The 18,870-nt window shown below is 45.2% G+C and overlaps 1 protein-coding gene across 1 annotated transcript in view; it reads right to left on the bottom strand.

Annotated features, from left to right (window-relative positions):
• The window catches only part of DNAJC11 (DnaJ heat shock protein family (Hsp40) member C11), a 595,273-nt gene that overhangs the window by 405,830 nt on the left and 170,573 nt on the right, over positions 1-18,870 (bottom strand). The window contains exon 3 of the mRNA XM_069240219.1: positions 18,031-18,104. Coding sequence (XP_069096320.1) covers positions 18,031-18,104 — 74 coding nt within the window. The remainder of the gene's footprint in view (positions 1-18,030; positions 18,105-18,870) is intronic.

Below are 18,870 nucleotides of genomic sequence, written 5' to 3'. Positions count from 1 at the left end.
GAAGAGCCTTGAGATGGTGGCCGGTTCTTAACGTTTTTCTTCCAACTCTGACCTACAGTAGTCAGCATGTTTGAATATTTCTCTTTCATGGGAAGGGTATTCTCCAGAAAGCCCTTTCAGTTCTTTGAGATATGAAAAGGTGGCCCTGTTCAGTAGCGGTGGAATTTCCAAGACCTCGGTCAGGATTAGACATCGAATGCCTGACACACATGCTTGTCTCGTGAGGGTGGATATCTCTTTCTCGCAGTTGAACGGGGTCATCTTGCTGGCATGAGAAGGATGAAGAGCTTGGCAGGCCCTGCGGTGATGAATTTTTACTTTAGTCTTTACTTTGCAATTATGCTATAATATAATCACATATATTTGCTGTGTACATTGCAGTTGAGAATCATTTTGGGTATATTTTCCTTTCATTGCTGTGACTATTATTTTAAACATATGCTTTCTACCTACTAATCTTCTTTTTAGGAACCTCGTGGTGAAATAATAATAAATGTCTTCATTGAACTGAGAAGTGCATTGCAGAGATTTTTGTCAGCTTGGTCATTAGTGAGGCAAAACAGTTTGGCGTAGACCGGTCAGACTAAAAATAAAAATAAAAAAGTTGGAAGTGCACGATTTAAAAGTGTCAATATGTTTTTGTTCAGAAAATTTAAGGAAGTACTGCTAACCATGTTTGAGAATGCATGTAAAATTAAAATGCATTATGATGTTTTGGTTAATGTATTTTCTTGTTTATCAGGACTTTCTAAGTTTTGGGATGGGTGCTTGGATAAAACAAAAGTGTTTTCATATTTAGAAAAGGTGCTTTTTGAACAGAATAATGTCCCTTTTGTTCTTGACAGGAGGGTTTGGATACTTTTGTCTGCTTACAGAAAAATGCATGAGAGATGTAAACAGAATATGAAAATAAGAAATTAAGGGCCTGATTCTAACTTTGGAGGACGGTGTTAAACCGTCCCAAAAGTGGCGGATATACCACCTACCATATTACGAGTTCCATAGGATATAATGGACTCGTAATACGGTAGGTGGAATATCCGCCACTTTTGGGACGGTTTAACACCGTCCTCCAAAGTTAGAATCAGGCCCTAAGTGAGCAAGTCAGTCAAAACAAATAATTGCAAGATAAAGCTGAAATCGGCCATGCTGTTACAGGAGAATCTGACTTTTCACATTCCACTAATGAGGAGATCAAAAAAAAGAAGGGGGCCATTTTGAGCTGCATGAGCAAAGCGTAGTCCATGCGTAGAGTAGCCCACAGTTTTTGGCAGGAGTTGAAATGCATTCTTTAAACACTACACTACTACACTGAGCAAGAAGTTGGCGATGTTACCGGTATATTCAGACAACGTTTGCAGAGTACAAGGTGTATAATCAATTCAGGCAGGACACAGGTACTGTTGCAAAATGTGCAGTTTCTAGGAATTCAATGGAATCAAGAACATAGAGAGATGTTGTTACAGGTAAAACAAAAGATTTTGGATTTTGCTACTATTTGCAGTAAGCAAGAGACACAGACTTTCATGAAATTGCTTATTTTTGGAAACAGTATAGCCCTCATCTGAGCAAAATCTTAACGCTTTGGTACAAAGTTACTAGGAAGAAACATGAGTTTGAATGGAGTAAGGCAAAGCTGTGTGATTTTGATTTGGCAAATGAAATTATCCAACAGACTTTAGACTTGTGTACAGTGCAAGAGGGAAACATTGAGTTACATGTAACTGTTCAGGGACAGTAAGCAAACTGGAGTATGTGGCAGAAACAGGGGAGGACGAGGGTGCACCTGGGGCTTTGGATTAGAAATCTACCTGACTTTGGGGAAAGCTTTACTCCTTATGAAAAACAGCTCTTGGCTTGTTGTTGGGCTCTAGTGGATACTGAGCAAATAACACTAGGTCATAATGTAATTCTGAAACCTGAAATGTCAATCATGCAGTGGGTGATGAGTTTACCTAAATCTCACCATATAGTACATGCACAAGAGACTGGTATCATAGACTGGATCTGGTACATACAAGACAGGGCTCGAGTAGGACCGGCAGGCACTGCAGTCCTACATGAACAGGTGACACAAGTCCCTTTACAGGATGAGGAGAGAGTGCAGGGAGTACCACAGGTAGAACAGTCACCAGTGAAATGGAGTGCACCATTTGAATTCTTGTCCCCTGAGGATAGAAAGCATGTTTGGTTTACTAATGGTTCATTCAAATACGTGGGTACTAAAAGACATTGGAAAGCAGTGTCATACAATCCAGTTACTGAAAAGTTATTGACCACCACAGGAGAAGGAAAAAGTAGACAATATGCAGAGTTGTACACTGTGTGTGAGGTTCTAAAGGAAAAGCTGCCTGGGACTCGTAATTTTTACACTGATTCTTGGTCCAGTGCCAATGGATAAGCCGTTTGGCTTTCCACATGGCATGCACACAACTGGTTCATTCATTCAAAGAAGATGTGAAGCAAAGAGCTGTGGCAGGTAATTTGGGAAATGTTAGAACAGAGTAACGTCATAGATGCTCATTGTCCCATTGACTCATTAGGACGCTGATTCAATTCCCTTGCAGACGTCAAAGACAAGGTTCAGAGGCAGAAGTGTCAACCCAGAATTCTGACTTGGTGGGGAAGGCTAAGTGGGCGCACCAGAAATGTGGACACCTGGTAGGAAAAGTCACTTACAGGTGGGAAGAGATTAGAGGGATGAACATTCCCCTAGATCTGATAAAAACTGTGATTTTGCAATGTTCTATTTGTCAGCACACACAACAGAGATCTGTTCCACAAACAGTCAAAGATCAACTGGGGAGGGGAAAGTTACCAGGATAGATAGAAATCAAAGCTATTCTGTTAAATAGTGGAGAAGCTGATTTATTTATACAGATTGGGGACAGAATTGTCCAACTTGTCAAAAGTGCAGTTTATGGAGGATTGGTAAGGAAGGGGACTGCCCCAGCCCTTCTGAAAGCGCAAGGAAAGGGAATCTGTAATTCAGCAGATAAAAACCTCAGTGCTAAGGTATGGGTTGAGTCTCCAAATGGCCATTCAGAACCTGCAGAAATTATAGTAAAGGGCCCCAATAACATCCTGCTGATTATAAAACAAGGAAAGGAAAAAGGACAGCACATTTCAGATGACAAATGTTATTTGCAAGAAAAATCATGGTGGTTTCTTTTACAGATCTTACGACTTGACACTACCCATGAGTGTGCTGTGTGGTCTCCCTTTGGGCGTTTGCGGTCGGGGGAGGGACCGCACCCCCAACTGGAACCTGATTGATAACCTTTGTGCAACACTCCTGCTGCTTTTAAAGTACACAGCCTATGGATCCATTTTGCGCAAATTGTGCTTCACAGATCAAAGTTCTAAATGGGAACAATACAGAGTAGCATGGAGGTTCTGTCAACTTGTTTGATTACATTTTTCCACAGGAACTAACCCATGGCTTATTATCATCTGATGACTGCTGCCAGTCTCATTAGTCATGTTTAAATTGCCAGTCGGCTGACTATTCTCGCATGGGAACACTTATATTCCAGCAAACCTTTCAGGTGGACCATGTACAATTACATGATTAGAACTCATGATGTTTTCATTTAATTCTATATCAACTTGCTATCCTAGAGACGCTATTCAATCAGTTATTATCCCAATCAGAATATATAAGCTTCAGTATTTTCATTGTAGGTGTGTCTGGTTTAAATGTTTATAAGATCAATACGTTAATCCACTTCCATTGCTTTCTAGAGATTGCTTTTATCGTTGCATTATGTTGCTGTATACAATGCAAACCTGATTTGCTTATGATTTTATTTTTTTAAAATAAGAGAAAAGTACACAAAGTCATTGATCGAAGGGTGGAAATGTAGTAATATGTATGTGTGACCACTGACTGTGTTGCGCCACTTTGCATTTGGATTAGTTGTTCAGTGTTCACCATTTGCAGATTACACTTTGTATTAATTTTAGCTTCCTATTGACTTTATTGTGGTGTTAGACATTGCAGTTGAGCTGTGCTTTTTCACATGACAAACTGTGCTTGTTTTTCGTATTTTTTCTCACCGAACAGTTAGTCAGTCAACATGATAAGAATGTACATGTTTTTTTTTTTCAGTGCAGGGAATGGTTCAGCCTTGGGAGAAGAGCCTTGAGGTGGTGGCCAGTTCTCAATGTTTTTCTTCCAACTCTGACCTAAGTAGCCAGCATGTTTGAATATTTCGTTTTCATGGGAGGGATTTTCTCCAAAAAGCCCTTTCGGTTCTTTAACACATAAAAAGGTGGCCCTGCTCAGTAGCGGTGAAATTTCCAAGACCTCGGTCAGGATTAGACGTTGAATGCCTGGCACACACACTTGTCCTGTGAGGGTGGATATCTCTTTCTCGCAGTTGAACGGGGTCATCTTCTTGCTGGTATGAGAAAGATGAAGAGCTTGGCAGGCCCTATGGTGATGAATTCTTACTTTATTCTTTGCTTTGCAATTATACTATAATATAATTACATATATTTGCTGTGTACATGCAGTTGAGAATCATTTTGGATATATTTTCCTTTCATTGCTGTGACTAATTTTTTTTTAACGTGTGCTTTCGCCCTACTAATCTTCTTTTTAGGAACCTCATGGTGAAATAATAACAAATGTTTTATTTGAACTGAGAAGTGCATTCCAGAAACTTTTGTCAGCTCGGTCATTAGCGAAAGCAAAACAGTATTGAGCAGTCATCTGTTATCAGAGACAAAAATGCTAGTATTATTGAGCTGACAAAGTGTTAAGAAGCTTTAAGTCTACTTTTGTAATGCATAGTAAAGAAAAGAAACTTCATATGAAACACTTTTTTCTAGTACTTAACCAATATTTAAGGTTGACACAATTTGAAAGTAAGTGTGCATTGTGCTGCAGTTCATGGCAGACCAATCTTGGAGCATTACATTCAATGTCAGAATCATCTGCCAGAAATCGTGTAGAGCTGATTTGTCGTTGTAGCATGGCTTCTGACTGACTTCCTCTTGTGAGCTTTGTTCTGGACATCTTTCCAGAAGTGAACCAGCCAAGAAAAACTGACAACCTGGTTCTCACAGCTGTGTACAATGCTTCAGCATCAGAAGTATCTTCATGTCAACAGTTTCTTAATTGCATGCCATCTTCCAGAAGATACACTTTTGGCCAGGCTGAAAGCAGTGAATTGGCTTCAGACCACTTGTGATCAGCTAGCCCATGAGTAAAATGAGCTCCAAAAATTATTTTCAATATAAGGGTAGTACATTTCACCCATCAAAACCTCCACCTGCAGGTGTCATAAGTACATCTGGCACCTGGCAAGTCCAGTGATGTTTATAAATGTAAAAGAACACCACATGGTAGACATTCAGAACAATTTCCATCCTCCCATGCACTTTAATAGCCATTACCCCCAGATAACAATATCAAATCCCCACACCCACTGAATATATTAGGTCCATATCCATTCTTATTTTTATTCTCATTTTCACCCTCAAATATTGCATGGTACCTGGTTAATACACTTAAAATAAAATGATATCAGATGTTTCCTGAAACGTAATAGCTTCGCTGCTCTAAACTATCCTTATCTCACTAATTAGCTTCATATAATACAATACATACGCAATAGCACATCATTCTCCAACTGCAAGCTAAGCATGACCAACAGTTTACATGACTATCTTTTAACTTGAGTTATACTCTCTAGACCAAACACGCAACATCACTTATTAGATCAGGTGGTACCAAAATATGAAAAGTATTTTTTTTACATGCAATCAAGTCATTTTACAATAAGTGATAACTGTTATAATTATGAATAAGTTGCGATCGGCTGATCTGGAAAACCTAAACATGTTAGGACATTCCTTGAGGTAATCACTTGAAAGTAACAAAGCTGCCAATACCATCTATATAGCCACTTTTATAAAAAAGGAGAGGAGTCTCTTCTCTGACCATGGGACACATAGTCCACAATGAACTCTGAAAACTGTTCCTCCTCTGATTCAAAGGAACCTGCAACAAAAATAAGGTGAGAACACTCTAGACTATGCATCACAGGTCACAGAACTCTAGCAATTAGCAATCCGCAGAAGGCACCAGCTACCAAACTGCCTTACACATCTCAATCAAGCTTGGCAGCAATTTTCTGATCCCAATGGCAAAAGGAAACCAGTTTAAACTTTTTTTTCTCTTTATGATATTATGCTCTGAACAAAAAGAGAGGGTCCTGAGCATATCACTAACAACATGATGCACGGTAACAGCAGCATCCAAGAACACCGCAATTGTCTTAACAGACCCCACAGGAGCTGTGACCATCACCCAACACCGCATGGGGGGCCGGGGAAACCTCTCCAGTTTCTCAGCTTTTCTGATTCTCAAGGAAGTACCAAACAAATAATGACCGGTAAGGCTCACTCCCTTTTCTTGTAATACGATACTTCTTCTTTTACCTCAGGTCTTTTCCTTTCAGAGGCCCTCAAATCATCATGTTCGTCAACAGTCTCCCCAAGACCACAATGCAATGAAGGTATCTTATGGTAGCGTGCATTGAAGTATAACTTGGGACACGCCTTTGCAGTCAATAACATTTATTAAAATATAAGTAATGAGTAGAAACCGGTAATAAAGTTGGAGAACTACACCAGGAACTAGCATTTCACAATGCAACTCCCAATTATCATCTGACCACAACTTTCACAAAATGAATACATTCTGTGTAGCAGTGTTGTGCATTGGATGGAGAGAGGCCAAGTGCAGAAATAGGAAAGAAAGGTTTAGGGGGCTTTAAGAGTCAAGGCCAGGAATGGCAAGCAAACTGAGAAGGTAGTCATCAGTGCCAGTGTGAGGTAATAAAAACAGACATCATGGCAAGGTGCAGGGGAGCAAGACATGACAAGGTTGTAAATGGTGCCCATTTGTATAACTGTACAGTTTTCTAGTGAAATATATCCAGGCAAATTTATTTAATGGGTGGGACATAAGGATACAAAAATATTTTTTTATAATATTCAGCTTTAATAACATTTCTATATTGATCACGTCATGTTATGGAAATTTGTAAAGCCCACTCTTTCACATGGAAAGGTATGTTTATACTTTTACTTTAAAAAAGCGTGGCTTATTGGAAAATTTTATTTTTCTCTTTGTACTTGAATATTAGGTGTTAAAAAACGAGTTAAAGGCATTCATTTTATACCCTTTGGAAGTATGCAAGGCTGAGTGGACCCTGACAAGAAACCAAACCTTTGATCGGAAAATAGACTACAGTGCATTAACTAACTTGCATTTTTTGGTATCGCCATCCAATGTAAGTGCCCACAACTTTGTGATCTGAGCTTAGAAGGAAGAGAAAAGGCAAGCAACGACAAAGCCAACACGTTTCACCTGTGGGACCTACTGGCCTTGAAAATGCTTTTTGGCAATGCTGTACAGCACTGAGTATGTTGTGCAGCATTGCTAAAGAAAAAAGAAAAAGGTGCTGCGGCCACTACATTTTGTAGGAGCTGCAGGCACAAGTGTGCTTACAAAACGTCGAGGCACCTTTTTTCTAGGAGTAGGCTACATGGAAAATGGAGGAAGCAAGACTGAGGTAGATTAAGCAAATCGAGGGGTGTGCAATGCAAATGGACAGGTGGCAAAAGACGAGAGATAGCAACATAGAGAGAGTGGGAGATGAGAAGCAAATGGGCAAAAGAGCAACAGAGAACAGAGCGCGGGGAGCACACATGGATGAGAAAGAAACACAAATGATCAGGCAAATAAGCACAGGGGCAAGAGAGCAACATGAAGCACAGGTGACGAGAAGCAAACAAATAAGAACAAACAATATGGTGTGCAGGGGTGGAGGGAAACACTCAAGGTAGACAGCTGGAAAACACATGCATTCTCATGGAGTGTTTAAGTTAAAATAAAATAAATAAGACAGCAGTGGAAAGTTTAAAAGTCAGTCAGTCAAAGAGTGGGTAAAGAGGCTATGCTCCAGGAAAGCAGGAGTGATAAGATTCAACATGGAAAGCTATTGTATATGAAGCAAGCAAATGACAGCGAAAATAAACCAAACAATTGTAAGTCCGCCATGAGGCCACAATAGGTCTTTTGTGTAAGGGAATGCATATTTTTGCATGCTCGCCCCACTTTTTGGGACTGATGCTGCTGGTTTTTCGACTTTGAGAATGCACTGAGGTCTGCTAACCAGACCTCAGCACCAGCGCTTTAACCCTATACAAAAGTATGTTTAATTGGTTATCCCCGACTGGCAAGCACTACCTTTCTTATAAGTCCCTGGTATGTGGTACCCAAGGGCATGTAAGGCAGTGTCCACACAGGGCTGCGGCACTTTTTGGGCCATCCTGTGTGTGCAAAATGTAAAAGACGCCTCAGCCTGCCAGTGCAGACTGAAAGAGCCGTGTGCCACACTGCTAACTCAACTTTGCCATTATCCCTAATGGAAAAGGGACCATTTCCCTTGAGGGTATATATCAGACTCCACAAAGACATGCTGCTAAGTCCTATGGTAGAGAGCAATATACTCTTAGGTTAGACATATGTTTTAATATGTCTTTCCAGCAACACCTTTAAATTGTTGTTTTGCTGGGGAAGGTTAAGAGCCCTATTGGCTAACACAAGGTTAAACAGTTTAACGTCTAACTTCTGAACCGTGCAAAGTATCCTTTCTGGCCCCCTAGACCTCAGCTCTGTCATATTTGGTCACCCAAGCCGGGATGGAATACTCCAACTAACTTTTTCAAACTTTCTAAACGTTTTCAAACTTTACATTTACCAATGTTTGTTTGCGGTTGCATTTAAAAGTATTTAAAAGTTCTTAAAATATGTAGTCTGGAACATTCTGGCAGATTTTGATGATCAAGGACTCTAAAAATTAAAAATTCATAAAAATAAGCTCTAATTTTTATAAATTGGTGTGTCTTTTTATTTGTGTGTGATTTTCTTATTCTGCTATATTGTGATGTTAAATGCTTTACACTAAGTTCCTTTATTGAGCCTTACTGCTCGTAGCCACAGCTACGCAGGGTTGAGCTAGAGGTTAAGTAAACAAAACTGTTCTTTCCCAATGGGGTCCCTGCAAGTGTACTCCACAATAAGGCTACATAGCCCTATCGTATAGTATACGCAGATCCTCACATTTTGCAGCAAGACAGCTATGCCGCCTGCCAGAAAGCAGCCAGGTTTGATCATCGCTCCACATGCAAAGAGGAGACACCTGAAAATACAACTTTCACATTAGTTTTTCCAAGTGAGAAAATATTCCCTATAAAAGCAAGTGACAAAGTGAAACTATTTCATAACTAAAAAAGGTGTGACAAGAAAATGATGTGATGTCACCAATCTTGAGGTCTTTGGATAGAACACAGCATCAACTACAAATAATATTTTATAAGTTATTTCTAGAAGTCTGAGCTCAAAGACCTACTTATGGCTTATTTACAAGTGCTGCTATGGGGAAGAAGTAATTAACACATTTGTTAAAATCTGATACCCTGAGCTTTGGAATTTAACAAGTGCAATATTGTGACCATATGCAAAATGTTTTCTGTAAAGGGGGTGTAAACCACTAGGGAACTAAAACTGAAGGTCCCAATGGGACAAACACTGTTTATGCTAAACAAAGGCTATGTACAAAATGTTATGGCAGACACTGCCAGTTAAATCTTCAGTCTACAACAGTGGTTCCCAACCTGTGGTCCGGGGACCCCTGGAGGTCCGCGAAGCCTTCTCAGGGGGTCCGCGAGAGGCTAGAAAATTAAAAAATATTAACAAATATTGACAAATTAGGTCCCCAGCTTCCAGTAATGACTCAGGCGGGGGTCCCGGATTCCCATGATGATTCAGTGGGGTCCCTGGGTTCCATTAATGTTAAAGTGGGGGTCCACAGAAATCAAAAGGTTGGGTACCACTGGTCTACAACATTCTGTGCAATTAGGATTTGTTCTCTTTCTAGTAAGAGTCCTGTCAGTGCGCACACAATTTCTTTGACCATTTCACACAAAGGGTTTGGGTTTTATCTGAAATGCATTATCAAGCAGCATCCTTTACATCAGTTCACCCAGTTGTCGGTATTCAGGCCCAACCACACTGCTGAAACAGCACTCATCACCCCACGGACGAGACCCACATGATCCTTCACAGAGGAGAAACAGCATCCCCCATTCTTCTGGACCACGGTGCATTATTTGATACGGTCTCACACCCCATCCTCATCCTCATCAGGGGCATGCACAAGATTGGCATCCAAGGCCCCCCTCTCTGCTGGATCTGCTCTTAACAGATATATCACAAGCTCTAAGCCTGGCACTTTACTCCTAGAAAGCCCGCAAACTCATTTCTGGAGTGTCTCAAGTTTCATCAATCAGCCCCACCCTCTTCAACACATACATGGTCCCTCTTACCAGCATCATCCGTGCACATGACATCAGAATCCTCTCTTACACAGATGACAAACAACTCATACTCTCCCTCTCTAACAAGTTCCCCAACACGGGTGCGTGGCTTGGCCCACCAGCAAGATGGCCGTCACTCTGTGAGGCTCTGCTGAGCTGGGGGCCTATTTATTACATTTCTCGTGGGAGTGGCCCCTTTCATGTGCTATTTATAAAGGGGAGCCCTCCTGTTAACCCCTCGGAGGCAGTGTATTGATTTCTTTGGCGGCTGCGGCCGTGGCTTCCGTGGGCGCCCTTTGCCGGGAGAGGTCCTGCTTGGGCATTCCGGCGCCTGTCTGGGGTCTTCCGCGGGAAGCATTTGCTGCCTCGTGGATTGCGCTGTCCCGGGGACTTGCGGGTTTTCCCGGCTTGTCGCCGGGGTGGAAGCTCCGGAGCACAGTGGGGGGTGAGCTCCTGCTCGCCCCCTGAGGCCAGATCGGTGGTCGGGTCGGACCGCGGCCTCGTGCCTGCAAGGCCACGCTCCGCTCTGGTGGCTGTGGCCTGTACGGCTGAGGAGGGGCCTGCGTGGGACGGCTGGTGGCGGCGCCTCACGGGAGCTGTGTGGACCCTAGGTGGCGGGTCTGTTCCTCTTCCCTGGAGGAGAAGCCTGGCAGCAGAGTGTGGAGGTGGGTGCCCGGGCCCCTGCTGATGGTAACTCTGCTGGGGGCCTGAATCTCCTCTGCCTGATTCTTGCTGCGTGAGGAGGTGGACTCGCGCAGCTGCTGCGGTGGGTGCAGGTGCAGGTGGCGCTCTGACTGGGGGCCCTTCGGCAGTCTGGTCGGCCGCGGGCCATTGGTGGCGCTGTGTGAGCTGCTGGACTGGACTTGACGTCGAGGCTACTCCCTGTGTGCTGATTCCGGACCTGTGGCGCTGGGTCAGTTGCTGGACGGGGCCTGGAGACAGGGTCTGGGTCCCTGCTTTCCCGGGGGTGGCTCCGATGGGCCGGTGTACCTGGAGGTGCATTCCGGGGGTCTGTTGACCTGATCTGGCGGACGGAGCTCCCCTGGAGACGGCTGAGACTTGCAGAGTGGAGGTGACTGGGTCTGGCGTGCCTCCCACTACTTTCGTGGTGCTGATCTGTGCTGCTGTACTAGTGGGACCTGTTGGCATCCCCTGGCTGGTCGCCTCATTTGTCACTTGTGGTCAAACTGTGGTCTGCTGGTAGGGCTCCGGGCTGCTGGTCTCTATTGCAGCAAGGATGGGCAAGGCGGAGCAGAAGCAGGCAAAACTTACCTTTGACGGAGGTAGGAAGAAGGGTGGAGGGTCTAGTACCCCTTCGGATGGGTCATCGGCGGAGGAGGGGTCTTCAGACGCCTCGGTCAAGGCTATGTTTCTAGACTTAAAGCAGAGCCTCGCTGGTATAGATTCCAAGCTTGACCGTCTGACGGAACAGCTGGACCGGATCAGGCCCAGAGTGGACGATCATGACTCCCGGTTTGACCAGCTGAAGGCACACACTTCTGAGATGGAAGATCTGCGACGCAGTGACGGGGAACATCTGCTGCATATGGAGCGTGTATTGGAGGTGATTCGCAGCAAGAACGAGGACTTGGAGGCGCGGACCCGCCGCAATAACATTTGCATAGTTGGTCTACTGGAGTCCACTGCGATGGGTAGGATGGAAGACTTTGTGGAGTCCATGCTGTCGGATCTTTTCCCTGGCGAACTCTCCCGGTTGCTGGTGAAGGAGAGGGCCCACAGGTCGTTGGGCCCTCGGCCGCCGCCTGGCACCCCTCCGCGGCCTATCATTGTTCGTCTGTTGAATTACCGTGACAGAGATACAGTTCTCCGACTGGCGAGGGAGCGGCGACCTATAATTTACCAAAACTGAATTGTGCATCTTCCCTGATTACACCCCGGGAGTACAGGCTACGCGTAAGGCTGTCCTCCCGATCAAACGCACCCTCAGCCAGACTGATGCTAGATATTCTCTTATCTATCCCGCAAAGCTTAGAGTGCAACATTGGGGTAAACTACATTTCTTCACGGACCCGAAATTGGCGGCTACGTTTTCAAAAACAGTTCCTAAGAAGGCAGCATCGGGGGAGCCGGCGGCTTCTGGAGTTGAGAGAGATGCATTAAGTGACAATGACTAGAATGGTGGGCGGTGACTAACTCTGCTCTTTCTCTGGTGGTAATTTGGGGGCTCCCTGTTACCGGCATTGATGCTGGGTTAATTGCCTCCTTTGGCTGCTCTGCTGTATGATTCATTCATGGGCTCCTTGTTTCCTTACCCCCCCACTTTCTAGTGGGCAGGTGGGATGGACGGCCTGGCACGTGCCCCTTGGATAAGTCCTTTTGTCATGGTTGGGATTCTAGTTCTGTCGGGGAGTGGGTTCTCTGCTTCGACCCGATTGGGGGGTCTGCATGGGAAGGTGGAGTGGGGGGACTGGTTTTTGTTTCTTGTTTTTGTTCTTCTCTCTTTCACTCTATATTTCTGCCTATATGAGGTGGGCGACTGTCGGGAGGCGCTGTGGTGGGGCGGTATTTTTGATTGGAAGATGTGATGGTGCGTGGAGATGTGACTCTGGTGCGCTGTCTTACCTGGAATGTGCGCGGCTTGAATGATGAACGCAAGGTGCGGTTATTGTCTGCTTATGTGAAGCGACAGGAGATTGACATATGCATGCTGCAGGAGACCCACTTAGTGGCCCTGACTCAAAACCGTCTGAAAGCGGGCCGGATTGGAGAGTATCATGGAGCGGTGTTATCGCGCTATGCAAGAGGGGTTGCTATTTTGCTGTGGAAGGGACTGCAGTGGCGCACTCACAGAGTGATTGTGGACCCCAATGGGTCATGACGAGTGGAATGCTGTTACATAGAGCTTGCCGGCTTGTTTCTATATATGGTCCTAAAACCGATGACCCCGAATTTTTCCGTGAAGTGTGGCGGCTGATTGAGTCGCTGGGATGTGGCACCTTAATTTGGGGAGGGGATTTCAATGTCATTCTGGATTGGACCGTGAAAGCCTGGCTAGAGTACAGCACGTTGCTGCTGCTAAAGCCCTGTCGTCTGTTATGACTGAGGGGTCCTTGGTGGATCTCTCGAGGGAGCGGCACGGGGATTCTAGCAAGGACACCTGCGTTAATTATGCTCATAAGAGCTGGTCTCGTATCGATCGTTGGTTAGGCACGAGAGATGTGGCGCTTTGGACGCGGTCGGTCGAGCACATGGCGCGCACTTTGTCAGATCACTCGCCGGTTAAGTTAGTGATGGATGTGCCGGGAGGGCTGGGGCGTGCATATGCGTGGTGTTTACTGCATGGAGTATTGCGAGATCAGGTGTTTCGGGAGGAAGTTTGTGAGCCCATTATTCACTATTTCAATGAGAAGTGAGTCGGTGAGTTCCGCTGGTACCTTGTGGGAGGCATTTAAGGGGGTAATTCGGGGGGTACTCCTCTCTAAACAGCACGGTGTGCTGAAGTCACTGCAGTGGGACTTGGCTGACTTGGAGGCGCAGATAGTTGAGTTGGAGGGGCGTCTGGTTGTTGACTGTTCTGGGGATACGCTCTCCGCTTTACGAAGAACTGTCACACAATATGAGGAGGCTTCTTTGCGGGAGATCTGCTTTCTGGGGAAGCATGCCAAGGCAAGGTGGTACGGGGAAGGCGAGAGGGCAGGACGCACCCTTGGAAGTATGCTGCGAAGGCCATGGGCTAGTACCTATATTGTCGGGCTGAGCGACGCGTCGGGAGAGCATGTGGCGGGGTCGGATGGCGTCCTGCGAGTCTTTACTGACTTCTTTGCAGAATTATATGTGGAGTCTTCTGGTCCGGACCCAGTGGCCATGCAGGACTATTTTTCTGAGATTAACTTGTTGTGGTTTGATGATGCACATAGGTCCTATCTAGAAGTCCCCTTCACTGTGGAAGATGTCAAAACGGCGATTAGTAGCTTGCCAGGTGAAAGGTCTCCCGGGCTGGACAGTCTCACTCCGTCCTTTTATAAAGAGTATCCGGATCTTCTAGCACCTCACTTGTTGGAGGTGTCCGCTGAATCTTTGGAGACTGGGGTTCTCCCTGCCTCCTTGCGTGTGGCCTTGATTGTCACAATACTAAAGCCTGGCAAGGATCTGTGCAGCTGCAACTCTTATCGACCGCTCTCTATGATTAATATTGATAACAAAATCTTGGCCAAGATGATTGCGACGAGATTGCAGCCCTTGCTTCTGAAGCTGGTCCTGCCCGACCAGTCTGGGTTTGTTCCTGGTCGGTCTATGGCTTATAATCTCCGTACGTTTTTTGCTGTCGAGAGTACAATTACAGCTGAGGATAACGCAGCAGCATTTTTTTAGATGCCACCAAAGCTTTCGATTCTCTGGCGTGGCAGAATATGTTTACGTTACTAGCCAGAGTGGGGATGAGCGCTAGGTTTGTGCAACTGATTTGCTTGCTGTATTCGGCGCTTACTGCTCGACTGCGTGTGAATGGGATTGTTTCTGGTCCCTTTCGGGTGGCTTGGGGGACCCGGCAGGGTTGCCCTCTGCCTCCCCTGCCTTTTACGATTGCCCTGGAGCCCCTCGCGGCGCGGTTGCCCCAACATCATAACCATAGTGGACTGGCATTTTGCCAGCGCCCTATCTTGATATCCATGTACACTGATGATATTGCATTGTATGTACGCGAGCCGCGTGATCATCTTGATATCCTGCTTGAAGAGATAGTACGGTTTGGTGCAATCTCTGGGATTACGATTAACTGGTCTAAATCTGTGGCGATGCCTCTTTCCGTGGGAACGCCGCGATTTTCTTCCAGATACCCTATTGGGTGGGCTGATGGTCCGGTGCAGTACTTGGGCATTTGGCTAAGTGTGGAGGTAGAGACACTATGGTCTGTTAATTATGGAAGAGCAATGGCGTGGCTGGAGGACAAGGTGGAGGCCTGGCGATCGTTGCCACTTTCACTCACGGGACGTGTTGCGATTGCTAAAATGGTGGTGCTTCCTAAATTTTTATACCTGTTTGTGAATTTACCTCTTATTCTTACGGCTAGTTTTTTTTACAGAGACTCCGCTCTGAGCTGATACGGTTGACCTGGGTGGGAGGACTGCCCAGAATTTCTTGGGCTAAGTTGACACTCCAGTTTGATTTGGGTGGTCTTGCTGCGCCGGACTGGGAGCTTTACTATCATTGTGCGCAGGCTCATTATGCACATTTCTGGATACGCCCCATCCGATATTTACCGCATCTTGCGCCTGAGTGTGATGTGGTGTGGCCAGACGGTTTGTCACGGACGATTGGGAACCCTTCCCGCCCTAGGCCGCGTGGTGTGGATACTGTGGCCTGTACGATGGGGGCCTGGGCTGCTTTGCTACGCCGGGTTGGTGTGAATGAGCCGTTAGCCCCTTCGATGCCGGTTTTAGATATTGCAGACGAGCGGATGTACCAGGACGCCCGACTGCATAAATTCCTCCGTGAATCGAACTGGGTGACTGGTTCGTGGAGGGGCGGCTTATCTCGTCGGAAACAGCACTGGGAGATGGACATGACTCTGCGTTGCATCGGTTATATGTGCTGCGTATTGGCGCGATGCTTTGTGCCTGCTACCCGGGCCTTCCTGAGGCCCTGCTGGTGTTTCACGCGCTTGAGGTGGTGTATTGTGCGCAATACCCTCACCGGCTCATTGCTAAGTTGTATAATAGCTTGCAGAGCGAGAAGCAACGAGCGGCGGCGACAGCTAAGGCGTGGTGGGAAATGGACATTGGTGAGGAAATTTCTGATGAGATGTCGAAGAAATGTTGCACGCATATGCTGGTGCTCTCTCCCAATTATAGACTACGTCTTATTCACTTCAAATTACTGCACCGCTTGTACCATACCCCCCGCGATTTGCGTGACATGGGACTGCGGGCTGACTCTTGTTGTGAACAATGCGGCACTCCTGACGCAGATTTTATCCACCTTGCGTGGAGTTGAGCGGCGGTTCGCGCTTACTGGAATAAGGTGATACATATGATAGAGGCGATAACAGGCCTGGTTCTGTCCTGCTCCCCTAAGCTTGCACTGCTTGGCTGTGTGGATGAGATACCGTTTGCCCATAGGAGGCTGGTGGGCCTCCTGTTGCTACTGGCAAAGTGCAGAGTCGCGATGTGCTGTGGGAGATCCCCTCGAGGATCTGAGTGGCTGCGAGATGCTACTTTTTGCCAAGAACAACTAATGCTTTACTGGGAGTTGATGCCTGAGGGATCCCGGACCCGGGATATCTGGGCCCCATTACGCCTTTTCTTAGAGACCAACCTGTGAGATTGCAGATGGGGAGCTATACCCTGCCACGTGTATTGTGACAAGAACTTTACATGCGCTCTCCGTGAGCTCTGATTGATTTGCTGGAATGGATGCTGCTCTGCTTCTGCGTCTCTTCTTGACCCACCTCTTTCTTTTTTCTCATTTGAGTATAGATATGCTATACAGCACTACAGATGTTTTGTTGAATCTTGCTTTCTGTCTCTGTGATTGCCGCTACCTCTGCACATCTAACGTGGGCGACACCAGACATATTTCACAGGTTTAATGGTTTAAGTGTTCATGAGATTGATATATGATGGTATAGATTTCTGCGCATTATATCTGTTACTCTGATCGGCATCTATAAGGCACAGTCTTTATTAATGTTATGTGCCGGGCTGTTTATGTTATTAAACTCAATAAAAAATTTTAAAAAAAATTGTTACAAAAAAGTTCCCCAACACAAGAAAAGTTCACAGCCTACATGACCTAAGTTGCTAACTCAATGAAAGCCAACTGCCTCAATCTCAATACTGTCAAGACAAAAGTAGTGATCTTTGACACAAACACCTCACTACAGGACTCTAACAGGTGGCTGGCCGAACTCGACCCACACCCACACCCAGAACCTAAGTCAGGATGCTTGGAAAAATCATTAACATCAAACCGGACATGTCAGCACAAGTCAATGCGTCACTGCATTCTGCTTCTATACACTGATAATACAGAGAAAGATCTTCAAATGGCTCCCAAGCACCATCAGAAAAATGGTTACTCACACCCTTATCACCAGCAAGCTGGACTATGGTAACACCCTCTTCATAGGGATTACCAAGCAACTCACTAGAAGGCTACAAACCATCCAGAACTTGGTAGCCACACTCATCATCCACCTCCCACACACAACTTGCATCACACCATACCTTGTGGAACTACACTGACTCCCGAAACATAAATGCTCTCCATTCAAACTCCTCACACACACACTCAAGGCACTACACAACTTCTACTTCCATAAAGCTCATGAATACACAGACCAGATCAAGAGGACAGGCACTCTCTTACATCGCTCCTAAAGCCTGGAACACCCTGCCACTACATATCAGAGCTTCCATCCTCTCTTCTTGAACTCTGCAAGAAGCTGAAGAACGGCGTGCGTGCGCGCACACACACACACACACACACACAAAACACACACACAAAACACACACAACACACACCCCTGCTCAGCTCCAGGATACCCCCATGGGTGATCCTGCCTCTTTAGAAATACATGTAATATAACAGTTTAGTACGAAGTGTATTGTACCATACTGAATGAACACAGGTGCCCATCATAAAAAACAAACACAAAAAAGCATGACTCCTTACCTCCCATCCTTCCATCTCAAGCCCTCTTTTTCCATATATGTCATAGATTGCTCTGGCCTGTGGGTCACTAAGAACTGCAAAAAGAGAAAACAAATCACTAAGAGAATATCCATACATCTCAGCAACACATATGTTTTGAAGAATGAGTTAATGACCTTTTTGCATGACCTGGACAATGACCTTCATTGTAAAGATCATTCAAAGACCTATATGGGGGATGATTAAAACTTGAGATAGAGTGATAAACATAAAAATGGATGGAGGAAATCAAGTGGGGAATAGACAACCACCGGTGAGTGACCTCTCATGCAAGGTTTTAGAGAATGGGGGAAAAACACTTAAAGGAGAAAGACTGAGGAAAGAGTGAGGATAAATTATTAAACTAGGCTACAAATAAAGTCACTCAGATATTTTTAAAACTTATGTATTACTAGAAGAGAAGGTAGCAGTGTAAAAAAATCTTGACAAGAAACGGGTACGTCAGAACGGAATATAAGAAATAATGTAAAATAATGATGAGCATAGGCTACTAAAATATAATAAAAATCAAAAGCAATTATCTATTTTTTTGTGTTTCGCCAGAGTTGCAAATTGTGTTTGACTGTGTCAGAGCGCATTCATTTAGTTGGTTGGCAATGCCGGTAGAGAATCTTGAGATAAGAAATTAACCATCTGACACTTCTCAGAGCTAGGCCAGAAGTACCAACAAAAATGGATAATCACGGTTTGTGCATGAGCACAAAAACAGGGCTGTTCATCAGTACTGTGGCGGATGTGAAAAAAGAGAATGAATAAGCCTTAGTAGAGGGCCCTTTAATGCTTCCATGGAATCCACTGGTT

The sequence above is a fragment of the Pleurodeles waltl genome, chromosome 6, assembly GCF_031143425.1.
Source record: "Pleurodeles waltl isolate 20211129_DDA chromosome 6, aPleWal1.hap1.20221129, whole genome shotgun sequence".
Lineage (NCBI taxonomy): Eukaryota > Metazoa > Chordata > Amphibia > Caudata > Salamandridae > Pleurodeles > Pleurodeles waltl.
The sequence above is the reverse complement of the archived record's forward strand: the minus strand, read 5'-3'. Positions and strand labels throughout refer to the sequence as shown.